Genomic DNA, 20,420 nt, shown 5'->3' on the forward strand with positions numbered 1-20,420 from the left:
CTCAGTCCCCAGGGAATAGTCCTGACCCCGCTTTTTCTCACTGAAAGACATCATTCATCATATCCTCACTCAAACCCCACCATAACCCCACAGAGATTCGATTTGCTCACAAAATTCAGCTCTGATGATTTTATTCAGAGTTGTTTAGCATCTACAGTTTCAATTTGTTGATTCTAAGATAGAATTTTGACTTTTGCATGAACAATGAGCCCATAGAAGAGCAATTTTACTCAAAGATGATGAGTATCTTCTACCTGAGTAAGAGGAAATTACAGCTAGATTCATAATACAATTTGTGTCCATTGTACTCCAAAAGATAATGACACTGTGTGTGTGTGTGTGTGTGTGTGTGTGTTGTGCTTATTGTGGACATAGATATGCATGTGTAAAGCGAGTACTTCTTTTACATTTTACATTTAAAGTCGCTCAGTCGTGTCCAACTCTTTGAGACTCCATGGACTATACAGTCCGTGGAATTCTCCAGGCCAGAATACTGGAGTGGGTAGCCATTCCCTTCTCCAGGGGATGTCCCCAACCCAGAGATCAAACCCAGGTCTTCCGCATTGCAGGGGGATTCTTTACCAACTGAGCCACCAGGGAAGCCAAAAATCTCACACTCGTAATTTGTTTCCTCCTGCCGCTTAACAGAGAGATAAAAAATGTCTGACAGTTGCAGCCTATTTCCTCTGTTTGGACACCCCTAGCTTTCCTGCCTGTTACCCTCTCATTCTCCCCTTTTCTTTTAGGAGAATTATGTTGCCTAGGGAAAGGGGCATTGTTCTCATTCTGTAACTGCTTCTGAGCTGAGAAGGGGCATCTTCCCTAAACTGGTGATGCAACATATTTTCCTAACCCTCATATTGAGGATCTCTGATCCAGGGGCCCCAAGTAGTAGTTCGAGGAAGCTGCCGAAGTGGCAAGAGTGTGAGCAACCATTTGTAACTTAAAAGCCTTCATGCGTCTAGAAACAAATCCAGTTACACAGTTACAGATGCAGGGAGCAAACAGCAAAATCAGAACAATCAGCAAAGTTAGAAGTCACATTATGTCCACAGTTAAGGTACAGAGTGTTGCACCAGTCCATTTTAGGATTGTTAGATGTCATCAGATTAAGAAGAGGCATCATGTATGATTGTTGTTGTCGAAGGTATTCACAGACTTGGAGGAAGTCATTTCCTTGAAGTGGAGACGCCCACCATAGGGAAGCCCTCCGATGAAAAGGGAAGCACTCTGCAGACCCAGCAGTTAGACTGATTGTGGAAGGCAGCATAGGAATGACCCCAGGACAGGAAGGCATTGTCTTGAGGATCAAACGGCAGACTCAGGACTTTTGGAGTCAGCAGAAGCAGGCTCACATAGATTATCAGGCCTGTCCAGATCAAATTCAAAGGAAGTTGTGATGCTCATTGTCCTCGTAGGAGTCCACATGGTATGAAGAAGCACTGTGGGGAGAGCCAACCTGTCTTGGGTCCTTTGGATGCCCCGCAGTCTGCAACCCTCCACTCGGTGCTCTGATGTCAATGGGGTGCCAGAGACCCACAGGCAGGGTCTTTCCCAGCCCCCATGCATTAGCTCCAGAGTACTTCCTGGGTGTTCATATATACATAGTTTGAATATTCATGTAAATAATATTTTATGTTTTGCATTTTCACTTAGGTCATAAACATGTTTCAATATTTTATATAATTCTCTTAATTAACATGGTTAAAAACTACACAATATTCCATCCTGATACAATATAATATTCCATCTATACAATATTCCATCTTGAAAAACTGACATAATTTAATAAAGCATTCTCTTAATTTAGATAGTTTGCTTTAGTTTGCTTTATTTAGTATTATGAATGAGCTTGTCATAAACTGCTTCATGCTTATGAATGTTTGCTTCTGTGAGATTATTTTACTGAGGTAAATTTCCAGGCATAAATTCAATATTTCACATAACTGCCTTAATTAACATGGTTAAAAACTATAACATTCCTGACTTAATAATATAAATATTATTACTTTGTCCTAGTTTTATATGCCTTCCTCAATTTACATTGATTATGAATAATTTTACTGCAGTATTAGATAATATCTTTATTTGAAACTTGTGTTAGCTCAGTTTAATTTGATCAACTAATAAACTCAATGAAATACACATAGTTTACTTCTAATATGAAGAAATTTAAAAAAAAAAAGAAGAAGAAGAAATGTTAACCCCTCCAGAATTAGCCTATAAATATTTGCACTGGGATAAAGGAAGCTTCTTTTTATATAAAGGCCTTCTGATATACACAAATTATATGTGTATGATAACCTTTTGATTGCAAGTAACAGAAATCAAACTTACACTAATTTATGCAAGAATCAGAAACCAACACAATACTATAAAGCAATTATCCTCCAATTAAAAATAAATTTTAAAATTAAAAAAAAAGAATTAGAATATTATTAAAACTCTCTTCCATCTCCTTCTGTCTAGACCTTGCTTCATCTTCTCCTACTGGAGACAGATGTCTGCACCTGGAGCCATTCCCAACAGTTCTACTCCCAAAGAGAAAACGAGCTGTTTGTTGCATATTGGAAGACTGCTTCCAATTCTTCATCCCTCAATGCAGCCACATATTAGCCACGACCTGATTGCAGGCAGTATATCTGTCTGCCCTGGCTTTGGGCTGGTGCACGTGACTTGCTTTGGCCAATAACAAACGGGTGGAGATGACAGCGTGCCACTTCTGAGATGACATCTCTGATACTTTGTATGTTCTTGCTTGCTCTTTTGTGGAACATTCCCCACTAGTCTGCTGGAAGTTAAAGAGACACATGCAACAGATGTGGAAACCTGAAATGTGGACTAGAGATACCCCAGCTGCATGTACTTTTATTTTTTGAGTTATATTTTAAATATTACAGTAATCCATTTTTTTTAAACTAACATAAAAAGTGAGCTAATTACTAGTTAATACAGTAAATAATAAATACCTGTAGACCACCAGGCTCCTCTATCCATGGAATTTTCCAGGCAACAATACTGGAGTGGACTGCCATTTCCTTCCCCAGGGGATCTCCCTGACCAAGGGATTGAACCTGAATCTCTCGAGTCTCCTGCATTGACAAAAGGGTTCTTTACCAGCTGAGCCACCAGGGGAAGCCCCAAATAATAAAACTATATGTAATTGGAATCTCCATTATGGCCAGCAATTCTAAAGAAAGAAAAAGGAAAAGAAGAAACAAAATGCAATACTTACCAAAAGTCAGAAACAGCAATGTTTCTTTAGATTAAAAAAAAATCTTAAAATGTGTATTTGGTAATAAACATATTTTAAAATCCAAGTGAAAAAGAAGTAGTCTTTTAAAACATCATTTACCATAACTGAGGAAAAATAGGAACTGTTTTCACAGGGAAGTAAAGAGTATTGTCTCTCAAGTCACAGGTTAAAAGGCTGCCTTTAACATCTTTTTGTTGCCATCTGGCCCCCAGCATCAGCTCCCAGCAAGGGTTCAGAGTAATCTATTTGGTGCCAAATGCAGGTGACCAACTGAGCGGCTGAACACACATAACTGTGCAGGTGAGCTAACCTAGTGGAAGAAGATGCAGAAGGAACCAGCTAGAAAAGCGAGGCAAAGGAGAAAGAAATAGTACCAGGATTAAACAGAACAAGGGCTGAGACTCACGGCCAGAGAGAGCACAGAGGAGAGCTGCACACGCACCCTGGTTCCCAGGGCCCAGGAGCGACCACAGCAGCGATCTTCAGTGAGCAAGGCAGACCACAGCAGAGCAGAGAACCCTGGAACACCAGACAGCTGTTTCTGAAGAAATCCATCCAAAAGCGAAGCAGGATCAACAAGAACAGGATCCAGAGGAATGAAGTTCGCAGGAGGGGAGGCAATGCCAGCTTCTGTCTAGGGAAATTACACACAGGGCTTGATACCCAAGCATCTAAGAGAACCAAGCCGAAACAGGCTGGGTAAGCAGCCTCGCCTCCTTGCGAAGGGCATTCCGGGGAGCGATCGCTTTCAGTTATGAAGCAGACAAAAATTATTTCCAAATGCCATTATTTCCAAAGATAGTTCTATTGATATGCTTCCCCATGCCTCTCCCGAGATCCATGATGAACTGCAAACGGCCTGCAGATCATAGAGTACAGAGTAGAAATAGCTGGGATGGGCAAGAGCAAAGCAGAGACTGAAAACTGGGCGCCCTTCAGGACTGTTCCACTAAAGACTTTAAAGATCATGTAACATCTTTATCAAACGACATAGTCATTTGAACTGCAGGAAAAAAATCTGTAACTGGGAGGAGTGGTTCTTTTCATACAGGAAGGTTTTTCCTGTAGTTGATTAACTTCAACGCTGGGCAGTAGAAAATAGGTTAATATGGGGAGAGTTAAAAGGTAAACTTTCCTCTCTCGAATCATTTTCAGACATTTGAGAATGTATACCTTTTTTTTTAACTTCCTCTTGGAAGGGTTTAAGGATGATAAGAGACTGAAAAGGGAATTTGTATTAGAAAAGGAGGAGATTTATGACAGAAAGCACCTCTCTTTTCTTGGTTGGGCTCAAAATACCTTGAAATAACTTTGTAGTTCCCATAAACCTGTCCATGCCTTCTTTAATCCAAAGAGAGACCAGTTAGGTGTCCCCTGAGAAGGTTCCATGGTAAAAGAATCCACCTGCAGGGGATGAAGTTTCAATCTTAGGGTCTTGAAGATCCCCTGGAGGAGGAAATGTCAACCCACTCCAGTATTCTTACCTAGAAAATCCCACGGACAGAGGGGCCTGGTGGGATACTGTCCACAGGATCTCAAAGAGTCAGACATGACTTAGCGACTGACAATTTCACTTCACTTTAACATCTCTATAGGGCGTCCCTGGTGGCTCAGAGGTAAAGAATCTGCCTACGGATGCAGGAGACAAGATGTGGGCTCAATCCCATCAAGAAGATCCCCTGGAGAAGGAAATGGCAACCTACTCCAGTATTCTTGCCTGGGGAATCCTACGGACAGAAGCACCTGGTGGGATACTGTCCATGGGGTCACGAAGAGTCAGACATAACTTAGAGATTAAACAACAATAACATCTTTACAACTATGGACATATGTTGATCCAACTTTTGATATCTGCAGCAGGAAATCAGGCTAAATGCGAAAAGTCTCCTCCCTTGTCTTTTATCTTTTTAAGTATTTATGAGCACTTGCCAAGAATTAACCAGAACAATGGTTGTATCAGTCAGGGTTCTCCAGAGAAAGAGAGATAGACTAAAAGAATAAGTGTGTGTGTGCACATGTACATCCACACACACTGGGACCCGTTCCTACAGATAGGGTGGGATCCATGTCACCCACAGCACCTGGTCTGTGAGTGGGAGAGGGGATGCTTCTGGGGGAAGGGGGTGCTTCTGCGCTGGCTGGAGATAGGTACCTTAGAGGCTATAGAGACAACCAATAGAAGACCACCCCTGCCAGATGGCAAGAAAGTGTCAGGGCCTTTTCCCCATGAATTCATTTTCCTCCTGTAAAGTAGGGAGCTCACATAATTACAGGGAGAAGAAATTAAAATAATTTGAAAACCATTCATCCCATCTACAAAATACTCAGTCTCATCTATACAGTTATTTATGGTTTTCGAAAGTACTTTGTGTGTCAGTACTTTGACTTGCATAACAGCAGCTCTAGGGGGCCACCTGGAGCTCTAGAGGCTTCCCAGATGGCTCAGCGGTAAAGAATCTGCCTGCCAAAGCAGGAGACATAGGGGACGTGGGTTCGATCCCCAGGCTCCAGACAAGGGGCCTGGTGGGCTACAGTTCATGGGGTCGCCAAAGAGTCGGACACGACTTAGCAACTAAACAATGGGGGCACCATCTAGTGGGTAATAGGACCCCCGCTGGACACCTGACGTGAACCAGGCTTCTGTGCCACTGCTCAGGGTGTGTCCCTCTCGTGCTTACTGAACAGGAAACTCCCAGCCTACATGTCTGCTGGGAGGGAGATTCTCGGAGGTTCCATGAGAGGGTGCTCAGAGGCTGAGTGAGAGCAGACGAGGAGGTGCAGAAAGAGAAGAAGAGGTTCAAGGCAAAAAAAGGAAAGCTCAGAACAAAGTGCCCACTGCCAACAGCACGAGTGGTATTCGTTTTCACAACTGGGTGACGAACAAACAGAAATGGATTGTCTCACATATCTAGAAGCTAAAAGTCCATGATCAAGGTGATGGCAGGGTTAGTTCCTTCTGAGGAGTGTGAGGAAGAGTCCACCCTTTCTAGCTTCTGCTTGCAGGCAATCTTTGGTGCTCCTTGGCTTGTAGGCACATCAGTCATCTCTGTCTTCATCTTTACATGGCGCTCTCCCTGCATGTGAGTCTGTCTCCTCCAGAGGTCCTCGTTGCGTAAGCACATCAGTCATGCTGGATTAGGATGCATTCTGCACTGCTGTGTGCTTGTGTGCCTCATAGCCAATCTTTACGAACCCAGAGACTGTAGCCCACCAGGCTTCTCTGTCCCTAGGATTCTCCAGTCAAGAAGACTGCACTGGGTTGCCATTTCCTCCTCCAGGGGATCTCCTCGACTCAGGGATCAAACTTGTGTCTCCTGTGTCTCCTGCATTGCAGGCAGGTTCTTTACCAAGCAGCCATTGAGGAGGTTCAGTTCAGATCAGTTCAGCTCAGTCGTTCAGTTGTGTCTGACTCTTTGCAACCCCATGAACCACAGCACACCAGGCCTCCCTGTCCATCACCAACTCCCGGAGTTTACCCAAACTCATGTCCATTGAGTCGGTGATGCCATCCAACCATCTCACCCTCTGTCATTCCCTTCTCCTTCTACCTTCAATCTTTCCCAGCATCAGGGTCTTTTCCAATGAATCAGCTCTTCGCATCAGGTGGCCAAAGTATTGGAGTTTCAGTTTCAACATCAGTCCTTCCAATGAACACTCAGGACTGATCTCCTTTAGGATGGACTGGTAGGATCTCCTTGCAGTCCAAGAGACTCTCAAGAGTCTTCTCCAACACCACAGTTCAAAAGCATCAGTTCTTCGGCACTCAGCTTTCTTTACAGTACAACTCACATACATACATGACCACTGGAAAAACCATAGCCTTGACTAGATGGACCTTTGCTCAGATGCATCCTAAAGGCTTCATTTTAACTTGATTACTTCTGTAAAGACTTCAGCTCCAAATCAGGTCACTTTTTGAGGTACTGGGGTTTAGGTCTTCAACATCTGAATTTTTGAGGAAACATGTTTCAATCCATAACAGATACTAGGTGTTTAGAGCTGAGCCCACCGACCACAGGTGAATATTGAGCATTTGAAATGTGGCTAGATGGAACAGAGATGAGCTGTGAATGTAAAAAAGACACAAGAGTTCAAATACGCAGAGTGAAAAAAAAAAATGTAGGATACCTCCATAATCTTTATACTGATTACCTGCTAAATACTTTTGACATATTGGGTTAAATACACTATAACACAGAATGAAGATTAATTTCCTCTCTTTATTTTTACATTTTTCAATCTATGCGGCATCAAGAAAATTTAAAATTGCACATGCAGTTTGCATGTGTGGCTTGCCTTAGATTTCTATTGCACAGCACTATTCTAGAACCTGAAATTCACCAGGTCCCTGACACCTGGACACTTAGTGAGAAGATATTCTGAGCTTCTCATACAGTTCTCTGACAATGAAGGCAAAATTAAGCATTTGATTCACTTAAAATGTGACATGAAGTAGATGGTAAACATTAAACATTATACCTGTGCAACCTACTCTAAATGTGAAATAAGGCTTTGTCTAATCTAAGTGACAAAGGCTGTATATTGTCACCCTGCTTATTTAACTTATATGCAGAGTTGCTATTGCTAAGTTGCTTCAGTCGTGTCCGACTCTGTGCGACCCCATAGACGGCAGCCCACCAGGCTCCCCTGTCCCTGGGATTCTCCAGGCAAGAACACTGGAGTGGGTTACCATTTCCTTCTCCAATGCATGAAAGTGAAAAGTGAAAGTGAAGTCGCTCAGTCATGTCCGACCCTCAGCGACCTTCCAGGCTCCTCCATCCATGGGATTTTCCAGGCAAGAGTACTGGAGTGGGGTGCCATTGCCTTCTCCGTATATGCAGAGTACATCATGCAAAATGCCAGGCTGGATGAAGCATAAGCTGGAATTAAGAATGCTGGGGAAAACAGCAATAACCTCAGATATGCAGATAGCACCACCCTTATGGCGAAGAAAAGCTAAGAAAGGGAAGAGGAACTAAAGAGCCTTTTGATGAAAGTGACAGAGGAGAGTAAAAAACCTGGCTTAAAACTCAATATTCAAAAAACTAAGATCATGGCATCCAATCCCATCACTTCACGGCAGATAGATGGGGAAACAGTGGAAACAGTGACACACTTTATTTTCTGGGCTCCAGAATCACTGCAGATGGTGACTGCAGCCATGAAATTAAAAGATGCTTGCTCCTCGGAAGAAAAGCTATGACAAGCTTAGCATACTAAAAAGCAGAGACATCACTTTGCCAACAAAGGTTCATATAGTCAAAGCGATGGTTTCTCCAGTGGTCATGTATGGATGTGAGAGTTGGACCATAAAGAAGGCTGAGCATCGAAGAATTGATGCTTTTGAACTGCGTTGTTGGAGAAGACTCTTGAGAGGCCTTTGGACGGCAAGGAGATCAAACCAATCAATCCTGAATATTCACTGGAAGGGCTGATGCTGAAACTGAAGCTCCAGTCCTTTGGCCACCTGACGCAAAAAGCTGACTCATTGGAAAAGACTCTGATGCTGGGGAAGATTGAAGGCAAGAGGAGAAGGGGGTGAAAGAGGATCAGATGTTTGGATGGCATCATCATGGACATGACTTTGAGCAAGTTCTGGGAGATGGTAAAGGACAGGAAAGCCTGGCATGCTGCAGTCCATGGGGTCGCAAAGAGTCAGACACAACTGAGAGGCTCAACAACAAAAGTGACAGAAGATACATTTGGTCAATAAGGGTCACACTTTATTTTTATTACTAAGAACTTAATTTGGAACAGGCCACCCAATATCATCTTTAATAGTGGTTCCTGTTTAAGGTAATCACTTTTTCATTTACCTCGTATGAGAAAAATGCGGCTACCTAGCAAGGGTGCCTTTTATTAATGATTACCTCAGAATGGTACCAGTCATTATAAAAGACGGTTTTCCAAGTGAGTTTTTGCATGTGCTCCTTGCCGATAAATCATGGGTTCCTTAGTGGAGTCCCATCAGTGCAGATGGATTTTGCTTTATGAAATGCACTGGGTTGTAAATACTCTGACCTTGTTTATAAAGGGAACCGGTTAGTTCACTTAATAAAGACATTAATTTGCCATGCAGCTTGGACTGATTACTCATTAGCTGCTCTCTCCTGACCAGCAGCTCTGACTTAACAAACGCGGTTGCTCTAATCGTAGGCAGTGGTGTGCTGCCACCTACGGCTGGAAAATAAAAAGGATCCTGTGTGGAGTCCTGCAAAAGCCACAGTATTGAAAAGAGTTAGAGTGGGGGGGAAAAAAAGGTTAGAACAAAATGCGTTAAAAAATATACAACTTCAAGAGGGAGGGGCCATATGTGTACCTATGACAGATTCATGTTGATGTATGGCAGAAACTAAGGCAATACTGTGAAGCAATTACCCTTCAATTAAAAATAAATGTATTTTTTGGACCTTTCTCATGGACCTTTCCCATGTTAAAATCATTGTAAAACACTGACTTCCAGCAAAAGAAAGCCTCGATGAAGCAGGTCATATAATATCACAATTGCAAAGCCTTAACCCAATTATTCTTGGTGGGGCTGGTGCAATTCTGATACATCAAACAGTGTGCGGTCTACTATAATCACTTCCCAAGTAGGACACTGTTTCTGTTTCCCAGAACTCACCTTGGGATCTCCACAAACATGACTTCAAAAGTGGATCGTATGTTAAAGGCAGAAATGTAAAGCTTTGGTGCAAATCTTCCTCCTTGACCCAAGCCTTACGTATCAACCACGCACTAGACCTCTCCACACGGAAGCACACGCTGTGCCTTGCACACTGCCCAGTCATCACTGAAGCCTTCCTCAAACCCGCTTTCATCTTTCTGAACAGCCTCACTGACTAGCAACCACTTCTACTCATCATTCAAGAGGGAAATCTGGGAATAGTCCACGATTCTTCTGTCCTTTTTTACCAATCCTCCTTCCCACCTAACAGCAGTCTCCCTTTTCCTACCTGTTTCATGCATCTGGCTCCTGCTCACTTGCCTTCCAGCACTTTCTTAGTAGAGCCCACCATGATCCCTCCTCTGACTATAGCCCTGGTCTCTTATTCATCTCCCTACCTGTTTTATGCATCTGGCTCCTGCTTACTTGCCAACCCAGACTTTCTTAGTCCAGCCCACCATCATCCCTTGTCTGACTATAGCCATGGTCTCTTATCCATCTCCTCCATTCCATTCTTTCTCTCCACAATCAGCTCTCCTCACAATGGCCAAAGCAAACTTCCTAAAACACAGGACTGATCATATCACGTCTTTCAGAAGTTTCCTGTTGTCTTTAAGATAAATTCCAGATCCATCACGTACTTATCACGGCCTGGACTCTTCTCAGCCCTCTCCTGGCTCATCGCGCGCCCCTCCTCCAATCTGGAATCCTCATCACAGGGACCACACACACAGCATTCAGTCATGCTAGATACACATTTCAGGTCTACAAACAAACCAGGTGCTCTCTCGCCCCTCAGCTTTCCCAGGCGTGGTCATCTAGGCTCAGAACACTCCTCTCCAGCCCCCTTAAAACAGTTTCCTGTTCACCTTCCAGAACTTCACTGGTTGGCTCCTTGCAATCCCTCCTCAGTGTCTGTGTGTGCATGGATGCTCAGTCATGTCTGACACTTTGTGACACCTATAGACTGTAGCCCGCCAGGCTCCTCTGTCCATGGGATTCTCCAGGCAAGGATACCGGAATGGGTTGTCATTTCCTTCTCCAGGGGATCTTCCAGGCCCAGGGATCAAACCGCATCTCTTACATGTCTCCTGCATTGGCAGGTGGGTTCTTTATCACTAGCACCACGTGGGATCCCCAGTTTCTGTACCTGAGGGTAAATCTCAGGAAGGCAGCTGGAGTCTAGAGTCCAGATATTCTAGCATTCATTCCAGTTATCTATTGCTATGTAACCACCCCCTAAACTTTGTGACATAACTATAATTTTTCTTTGTGTTCATGGAATCTGTGCCTGCCCAGTTGCTTCAGTCGAGTCTGACTCTTTGTGACCCCATGGACTGTAGCCCACCAGGTTCCTCTGTCCATGGGATTTTCCAGGCAAGAATACTGGAGTGGGTTGCCATGCCCTTCTCTAGGGGATCTTCCCAACTGAGGAATCGAACCCTCTTATGATTCCTGCATTGGCAGGCAGGTTCTTTACCACTAGTGCCACCTGGGAAATCCTATGGAATCTGTGAGTCATGGACAAAGATGGTTTGTCTCTGTTCCATGGTATCTGAGATCTCAGTTGGGGAGACTCAAACAGCTGGATATGGCTTGAATGACTGGGGATTAGGGTCATCTGGAGGCTTCTTTACTGTGGCTCTGAGCCTGGATCCAGCCAGTACCATCAATGGACATGCCTAACATAGGGTCTTTCTGTGTGACCTGGGCCTCCTCACAGCCTGAGGGCCTTGAATATCTGGGCTTGTTCATGGTGACCAAGGGTTCCAAAAACAAGTATTCTGGTATATTAAAAAAAAAAAAAAAATTAGGAGCTGCATGTCCTTTTGAGAGCTAGGTTCCAGAAGTCTCATAGAATGAGTTCTATTGGACTTCCCTGGTAGCTCAGATGGTAAAGAATGCACCCACAATGCAGAAGACCAGGATTCGATCCCTGAGTTGGGAAGATCCCCTGCAAAAGGAAATGGCAAACCACTCCAGTATTCTTGCCTGGAGAATTCCATGGACAGAGGAGCCTGGCGGGGCTAAACAGTTCATGGGGTCACAAAGGGCACGACTGAGCAACTGACACGAACTACTGGTGAATGCAGCCACAAGTCTACCCAGGTTCAAGAAGAGGGGCCATGACACAGATCCCATTTGTCAATGGAGGAGTGTCAGAGAATCTGTGGGCAGCCCGAGTCCCTGCTGGATGGTGGAGGCTAGAAGAGCAAGCAAGAACAGATCATTTAAGAGTGACTCCCAGAAACCAGCTCCATGAAGGGTAGATGGAGAGAAAAGTCAGACCGCAAGACTTCAATCAGGGAACAGAGAAGAAAATCTGCACGCTTTACTAGCAAATGCCTCTGTGCAATGATATATCCCGGATGTGGAAATAAAAACTAAATCTTTTAGTTAAATATTGTACATACCTGGTGCATTAAATGGGCCAGATTCAGAAAAGACAGTCCTGTAACGTCTGCTCTTCTTCCACCACTTGTAATACTATGCGACGTCTCTTCCCTACCCCCTGGTGGCAGCTCGGGCAAATCTCAAAACTCTACCATCGTTTTTGACTCAAAGAATAGTTTTATTTTCAGGTGTTCAAAAACCCGGAACAGAATCTATTCAAAATGTACATTGTGTTTCAAAAATGGCATAGCTTCACACCAAAATCCAGCAGTCTGGCCTCTTTTGAAAATCTGGGGACTTCCTGACAGTCCAGTGGTTGAGACCACCTTCCAGCACACGAGGTGTGAGCTGAATCTCTGGTCGGGGAGCTGAGACCCCACGTGCCTTGCGGCCAAAAGAACAAAGCATAAAAAGGAAGCCACACGGTAATGAATTCAGTAAAGAGTTTCAAAATGATTTACACCAAAAAAAAGAAAGAAAAGAAAACCTGAAGATCTGGTAACAGCTGAGCTGCCCTGCAACAAACGGCAGGCTCAGAGGAACGCTTGCCCCTTTCGGACAAGGGGAATGCCACAGCCCTGCTCGTCCGGTTCTGTGAATTGCCTCCCGGCTCTGGGACTCGCCCCAGAATGGACACATGGCGTCTTCTTTACTCCCTGGCTCCCGTTCCTCCTCCTTGGCCCCTGTTTTTAGTTTTCTCTATACTGTTGATCTGTTTCATCCAGGGAGGCAACCAGACAGCAGCTTTCCCCTGGGGGTGGGGGGCGGGGTGCATCTCTGTGGTCCCCTCAGGGATCTCCCACAGGGACATGTGTGAGGCACCTTCCACGCGACATCTGACAATTACTGCTCCATCTGACACTCGCCTTCACTGTACAAACGTCTTGTCCCTTATGAGGGACGACATTTCTTTCTTTTTTTTGAAGGGGACAACAGGATGAGATGGCTGGATGGCCTCACCAACTCAATGGACATGAGTTTGAGTAAACTCCGGGAGTTGGTGATGGACAGGGAGGCTTGGCGTGCTGCAGTCCATGGGGTCACAAAGAGTTGGACACGACTGAGCGACTGAATGAAGGATGAAGGCACGTCCTTACAGGGCTTCAGCCTACTTACCTGCCATGGCACACACTTGGCAGCAAGGCGGGCCCCGCTGTGGTAACAGGGCAGGCTGCCCTGCTCTCTCTGCCCAGCCCATCCTCTCCTGCAGCTCAGCTGGCCTCCCCATCATTAGACCTCTCCACTGAGGACGCGGGGCCTCTCCCATCACACAGATGGCCGGCTCCCCACTGCAAATTATTAAGAGCACACATCAGGTTTTTATGTTCTGTGCACAGGTCAGAAAAGAACTTCCAGACACAAGACAGAATGAAAGGAGAACAGAGTTTATTAGACCAGGAGACACTGTGAGCAGGCCAGCTTTTCCAGTGGTGAGGGAGTGTGTGTGCTAAGTCACTTCGGTTGTGTCTGACCCTTTGTGATCCCATGAACTCCTCCATCCATGAGATTTCCCAGGCAAGGATACTGGAGTGGGTTGTCATGCCTTTCTCCAGAGGATCTTCCAGACCCAGGGATCGAACCCACATTTCACGTTTCTTGCATTTGGCACATGGGTTCTTCATCAGTAGCGCCACCTGGAAGCCCATGACAAATATGGGTCACCTGCCTGTTTTGGTAGCCAGGGAACAAAGGAATGGAGTAGGAAGCTTGTGAGTCATTTGCTGATTGGGTGGGATACGTGTCATTTCCTTACACAGGGAAGGAGAAGAACATGATTTCTAACATGGGACAGGAAAGGGACGAGCCAGGTGCCGGGGACCGCTCAAAAATTCCGCAACGGTTCCAACACGGCAGGAAGGGTAACGAGGATCTGGTACTTTATGTTCCTGCGTCTACGGCCCCTTGAGCTCATCTCATACTTTTGGCCTCTGGGCACCACAAGGTTCCTTAAGAACCCTTTCTTACTTGCCTCGGAGAGCAACCCAGGGGGAAACACACCAGTATCTCGGGTCAGACGCATCCAGCCGGGAGCAAATGTTGGCCTCCCCTTCCAGAGACACCCCATCTGGGTGAGGTTCTCCTGGTAGGCCCCCTTTCACTGAACTGGGAGGATCAGAAACTCCCCTTCCGTGCCCCACAGCAGCCTCCATTCTGATGAATTCACCTGAAAGAATCTAGTCTCTCAATGGACCTTGAGGCTTCTCTTATCTAGACTGGAAACCAGAGATTGGCCAAAATTCTCATCCGGCCTCTGCTAGTAAACCCTGGAGGTGCTTCCCAAGCGATTCTATGGTAAAAAATCTGCTTACCAATGCAGGAGATGCAGAAGATGCAGGTTCGATGCCTGCGTCGGGATGATCCCCTGGAGGAGGAAATGGCTACCCATTCCAGTATTCTTGCCCGGGAACTTCATGGACAGAGGAGCCTGATGGGCTACAGTCCACAGAGTCGCAAGGTGTCAGACACAACTGAGCACACACATGCGAGCAGTAAGCCCTGTACAAATGCGTCTATGCTGACATCTCTCTTTAATATGTGGGATCAATGTCTCCCACTGTCCTCAGCTATGAGGCTTGAGCTGAAATTCTAAGACAACAATGTCCCATGACACTCCTGTTACATATGAGACTGCATTTTCCTTGATGTATCAACGTTAGACTCTATATTTAGCAGTATGCAATAGAACTTTCTACAGGGATAGAAATGGTCCGTGTCTGCACTGTGCAAAGTGGCAGCCAGCAGCAACATGTGGCTGTTGAGAACTTGAAATGTCACTAGTGAGGCTGAGAAATTGAATTTTTATTACTACTTCATTTGAATTCACATAAGTTTACACAGCTTATTGTGGCTAGCAGGTACTGTATTAGAGGGCACCACTCTATGTAATAATAAGACTAAAATTTATTATATGCTAGCTATGTACTAATTGGGCTTCCCTGGTGACTCAGACAGTAAAGAATCCACTTGCAAGGTGGGAGACCTGGGTTCAAGCCCTGGGTTGGGAAGATTCCCTGGAGGAGGGAACAGCTACCCACTCCAGAATTCTTGCCTGGAGAATTCCTTGGACAGAGAAGCCTGGTGGGCTACAGTCCATGGGGTGGCAAAGAGTCGGACACAACTGAGAAACTTTCATTTTATGTACTAACTGGTTTTCTAAAAGGAATTATTCCAAACATTGTTTTATTTGATTCTTACTATAGCCATGCAAGATTGATCTCTTCTCCATTTTTTACTTCATAACTTAAGTCAAAAAATAATCTTCAAAGTATAACCAACTAAAGCTCATTTAACTTCCCTCAGTTCTTTATTCAAATAGCATCTTCTCAGATGACTTTCCTTTGCCAGCTTGTACAAAGCTCCCACTCTGCTCTTCTGCTTCTGTGCTTATTTTTCTCAAGGCCTTTTTCACCTTCTAATATACTCAGTGCTTTATATTTCTGCTTCTGGTCCCTTTGTCTGGACTAGAATGTAAACTTGGTGAGGATACAGATTTTCATCTCTCTCTCTCATGGGTCCCTGGAGCCAAAACAGTGTTTAGTGGTTCCTCCTGGAGCTTACTAGGATTTTGTTGAATGAATGAATGAGCTGCCTTCTAGAAGAGACAGTCCTGCTTCACGAAATCCCCACTGTTCTGCTGAGCCCTTGTCGGAGTTTGCAAGTGAGATGGTCCAAAGCCATCCTCGGAGACTGAGAGAGGAGAGAGCTGCATGTGGGCTCCCCAGGGCAATCGGGGGAAGAAGGGAAGAGGCAAGAGTCGGTGAGCTGTTATGAGGCCGAGACCCCACATGAAGCTGGGCAGGCTGTGAAAATCCCCCAGGGGAGGGGGAGACCTCAAGATGGAGCTATCACAGTGTTCACACTGAAGCTGTCTATATTAAACTGAAATAAATATATTCCCCCAAATTGCAATAAAGCCTACTCTACCCATTCAGCTCTAGTGCCAGAGGCAGTTCTTTACTGAAGTATAGTTGATGTACAATATTATATTTTATAGGTATATAATAGAGTGACACAATTTTAAAGGTTATTCTCTATTTACAGTTATTATAAAATACTGGCTATACTTCCTCTGCTGTACAATATATCCTTGTAGTTTATTTTAATATATAATAGTTTGTACCTCTTAATCCTGTACCCAGGGAGTATTTTGTTTGCTTACTTACCTGCTTACTTATTCATTTGGGTGAAATTAAAGGAAGCTATTGACTTTAATGACTTTATCAACAATGTCTAAAATATAGCACAAGAAACAATAAGGTGAACTATTTGGATGGAAGAAACTGCCTAAGACAGCAAGGAGATCAAACCAGTCAATCTTAAAGGAAATCAACCTTGAATATTCATTGGAAGGACTGATGCTGAAGCTGAAGCTCCAATACTCTGGCCAGCTGATGCAAAGAACTGACTCATCAGAAAAGACCCTGATGCTGGGAAAGACTGAGGGCAGGAGGAGAAGGGGACAACAGAGGATGAGATGGTTGGATGGCGTCACCGACTCGATGGACGTGAGTTTGAGCAAGCTCCAGGAGTTGCTGATGGACCAGGAAGCCTGGTGTGCTGTGGTCCATAGGGTCACAAAACATGGGATGCGACTGAGCAGCTGAAATGAACTGAACTGAAGTACCTAATTCAGAGTCACCATGAGACTCTAAGCCAATCGCACCACAAATATCCACGTTCACTCTCCAGAAATCCACCCTTCCTTCCCAATTTAAGGAGAGTATTCACTCACTATGTGTCAAATAGCTGACTAGGACTTTAAAAGAATATGAATGAAAGTTTGAGTCAATCTGACTTCGGTCTCAAGGGCCAGAAGACCCAGTATGGCATATGTACAGATAAAGAAGCTACAGGAGAAATCAAGTGGACTCTCCTACAGCTGTTCAGTAATGAAGTGTCAGAACCTGGCTTAAAAACTCAGTGTCTTCACTCCAGGCCCACGTTCCTTCAGTCCCCATCGTCTTCTTTCTGAAAAGATCTGGACTTTTGCCTGAGTCATTACTTAAATCTGTGCAATTCCTTTAGTCCTTAAGTGCATACTTCCTTTTTAGCCTATTTAAAACACATTTGCAGCTGTCAGGTCTGCCAGACCCTAGCAAACACAAGGCCCGTCTATGAAGTGCTTGGACTAGCCAAATTCCCCTACTTTATCTTAGCAGCTTGAACTCTTTTAATTTATACACGCTCCACTCCTCATTCTTGTCAGTTTCAAACTCCATTTTTGATTCCACACCAAGCTGCCCTCTCAGGTTATACTAATTTATCTGGTGGGCCAAAACAGGGCTGTCTGAGCAGATACCCAAATTTCTAGGCATGGTACGAAGGATTTCTTGGCAGACTAAATTTACCACAACAGACACCTCAAATATCAGATGTTGAGCACAGTAGATGAGGTCTTCTAAAAAAAAAAAAGCAAATAAAAATCTCAAAGAAGCCTGAAACACAATGTTAAAAAAAAATTCTTTTTTTTTTTTTTTTAAAGAAAAATTTATTTCAAAGGTACTGGTAGTGGTCCTGTTCATTTAAGGTTGTTATCGTTTAAATCAAAGCAAACCAAACAGAAGTTTAGCGATTTCACAAAAGATAATTCTTTGAAATTAATAGTCCAAAGCAAAAAGACTCAAAGTTTCTGAGGTGGATCAAAGAGGTATTATTTTAGAAAGATTAAATTACAGTGAATATTTCCATATTTAATCGTGCTCTGGGTATTATTTGCAAGACTTGCCTCGAAAGAGATTAATATCACACCAGAAACCTGCCTAACAAGACAGTATCCAGAAAATTATTTAGGTCCAGTCTCCAGAAAGAAGGAAGTTAACTGTTTAGGAAACAGTGGCTTTCCAGACAGTGAGTAAATGGAAGCTAAAAGGGGAGAAGGGAAACAGTGTCTGCTGAAAAGCCCAAGAACAAGTGAAGTCGTTCAGTCGTGTCTGACTCTGTGCGACCCCATAGACGGCAGCCCACCAAGCTCCCCTGTCCCCGGGATTCTCCAGGCAAGAACACTGGAGTGGGTTGCTATTTCCTTCTCCAATGCATGAAAGTGAAAAGTGAAAGTGAAGTCGCTCAGTCGTGTCCGACCCTCAGCGACCCGATGGACTGCAGCCTTCCAGGCTCCTCCATCCATGGGATTTTCCAGGCAAGAGTACTGGAGTGGGGTGCCACTGCCTTCTCTGTTACTGTCTGAGTTCTTTCTAAATGAAAAGAGGATATGTGACAATCAGTTTTTAAAATCCTTTCCATTTTCTTTTCACTTACACTTCTAGAACAGTGACTTCCCTGGTGGTCCAGTGGTTGAGACCCCACCTCCCAGTGCAGGGGCCGTGGGTTCAGTCACTGATGGGGAAACTAAGCCCCTGGACCACAACTAGAGAAGGCCCTGCCCACCACGAAAAGACCCAGTGCAGCCAGAATAAAAAGTAAATTAAAAATGAAAATAAACGTCCAAAACCTACAACAGTGTAGATAACAGAGGTGAAGGGGAGAAAAAGAAGTGCTTGGGCTTAAGCACAAGGTAATACTTTGTTTTTAACCCTGAACCTACAGCTGCCTCTAGAAGCAGAGGAGGAAGTGGGGAGGCTGGAAACGTGAGTTCATGACCTTCACTGAGGCCTGCTTCTCTCTATACCTTGCTGTTTCTCTTCTTGTAAGCTCTCCATAAGGTCACAAACACTCCGACACGACTGAGTACACACCCAGTAATAGTGTAAGCTTTCCAAAGTCACCAGAGTCACTGCCTCCAGATAATTCCTTCCCACATTTCCCCTTTAATCTCCTACGCTCTGGTTTCTGGGAGATCATCCGTTAACCTCTTTACCCCTTCCATCTCTGGAGAGCTGGGAGTTGATTCATGAATTTGGAAAAAATAACTGGCTCTTCTCCGCTTGGGCATGGACCTTCTTCCTCTTGGGATACGCATGCAGCACGTCTTGTGCTCAGCCCCACTGCACAGCCATGCAGATGAAGCAGAGGCAGGGCGGGCGGTGTGCTGCTGCTTAGAGGACAATCTCTCAAAATCTCTCTTCGTGGAAACCAGGAGCAGGGAAACGTTCATTTCCTCCAACAGGGAACAAACTGATGACACAAACGTGCCTCATCCCGGAGTTCACACCCAGATCTCTCTCTAAGCTACATCTTCAACTACAGTTTATTGTTTCCTTTTGGTTTTCCACCCACCATTCCTTCATTTTATTTCGCTACTTGCTCATCACCCAGGAAGGGACTATGAAATCCTCCCCAGATACCAAATATTTGGTGGGGGCGTGGCAGGGGGGTGGGCGGAGGGCAGTGTTTAGAGATACTGAGAAACCACAATCAGAATAGAATTGGGTGGTGAGGACCCATGTGATCTGGAACCTCACGGCACCATGGCGCACAGTGGGGGCCAGGGGATCTAACTTTGGTGTTGCCTGGGGGCTTGCACTGGGCCCAGTGGGTTTTCACAGTAGCTAGCGCAAGTGGCTTGGGTAAGAGCTTTTAAACCAGACTGTGAGCCTTTTGAATTTGGACGGTCATTGTGGCTTATATTTTACTTGTAAAATATGACTTTCTGTGGGGTTCTAACTGCCTCTGTGAGCTTTTGAAAAGGCTCAGTGGGCATCTTTAAGCCATAGGTGCCAGGACCTCAGCAGAGGTGTGGGTCACCCTTCACAGGATCAACAGCACTCCTTTGGAGACTCCAAAGTGGTAATGGCTCCATGCCAAGACTCTAAAGTGACTCAGAGTTAATCATGACACACACAACAGTAGCACGTATTTGTGCCACTTGGTTTGAAATTGAGCCAATATCCAACCATTAGCACAGCTACACGCCCAGAACACATACCCAGTGTGCCCAAAGGCTGTGGCAGATGACGAGTACCCCAGAGAGTTTCCTCGTCAGTGCCCACTTGCCAGATTCTACTGCCTACGGACCTAAATTCAGCTGACAGAAATACCCCTGCCCACAGAAAAAGCAAGGGAATTCCAGAAAAATATCTGCTTCTGCTTCACTGGCTATGCTAAAGCCTCTGACTGTGTGGATCACAATAAACCCGTGGGAAATTCTTAAAAGAGATAGGAATACCAGACCACCCTACCTGGCTCCTAAGACACAGGTATGCAGGT

General features: G+C 44.7%; 1 protein-coding gene across 3 annotated transcripts in view; it reads right to left on the bottom strand.

The window, feature by feature from the left end:
* BACH1 (BTB domain and CNC homolog 1) overlaps positions 1-20,420 on the bottom strand; it is an 81,566-nt gene that overhangs the window by 13,684 nt on the left and 47,462 nt on the right. The window contains exons 5-6 of one of the 3 annotated variants that reach the window (XR_011463604.1): positions 13,434-13,606; positions 46-7,320 (exon numbers count right to left, since the gene is read on the bottom strand). The exons of 1 other annotated variant lie outside the window; for it this stretch is intronic. Coding sequence is in view for 1 of the 2 variants with exons in the window: in XM_070367276.1 (XP_070223377.1) it covers positions 7,225-7,320 (96 nt within the window). In the remaining variant the exon portion in view is untranslated. Of the gene's footprint in view, positions 1-45; positions 7,321-13,433; positions 13,607-20,420 lie in introns of those variants that run through there. One more of the 3 variants, XM_070367276.1, reaches the window with a different exon arrangement.

Source organism: Bos mutus, chromosome 1 (assembly GCF_027580195.1).
Source record: "Bos mutus isolate GX-2022 chromosome 1, NWIPB_WYAK_1.1, whole genome shotgun sequence".
Lineage (NCBI taxonomy): Eukaryota > Metazoa > Chordata > Mammalia > Artiodactyla > Bovidae > Bos > Bos mutus.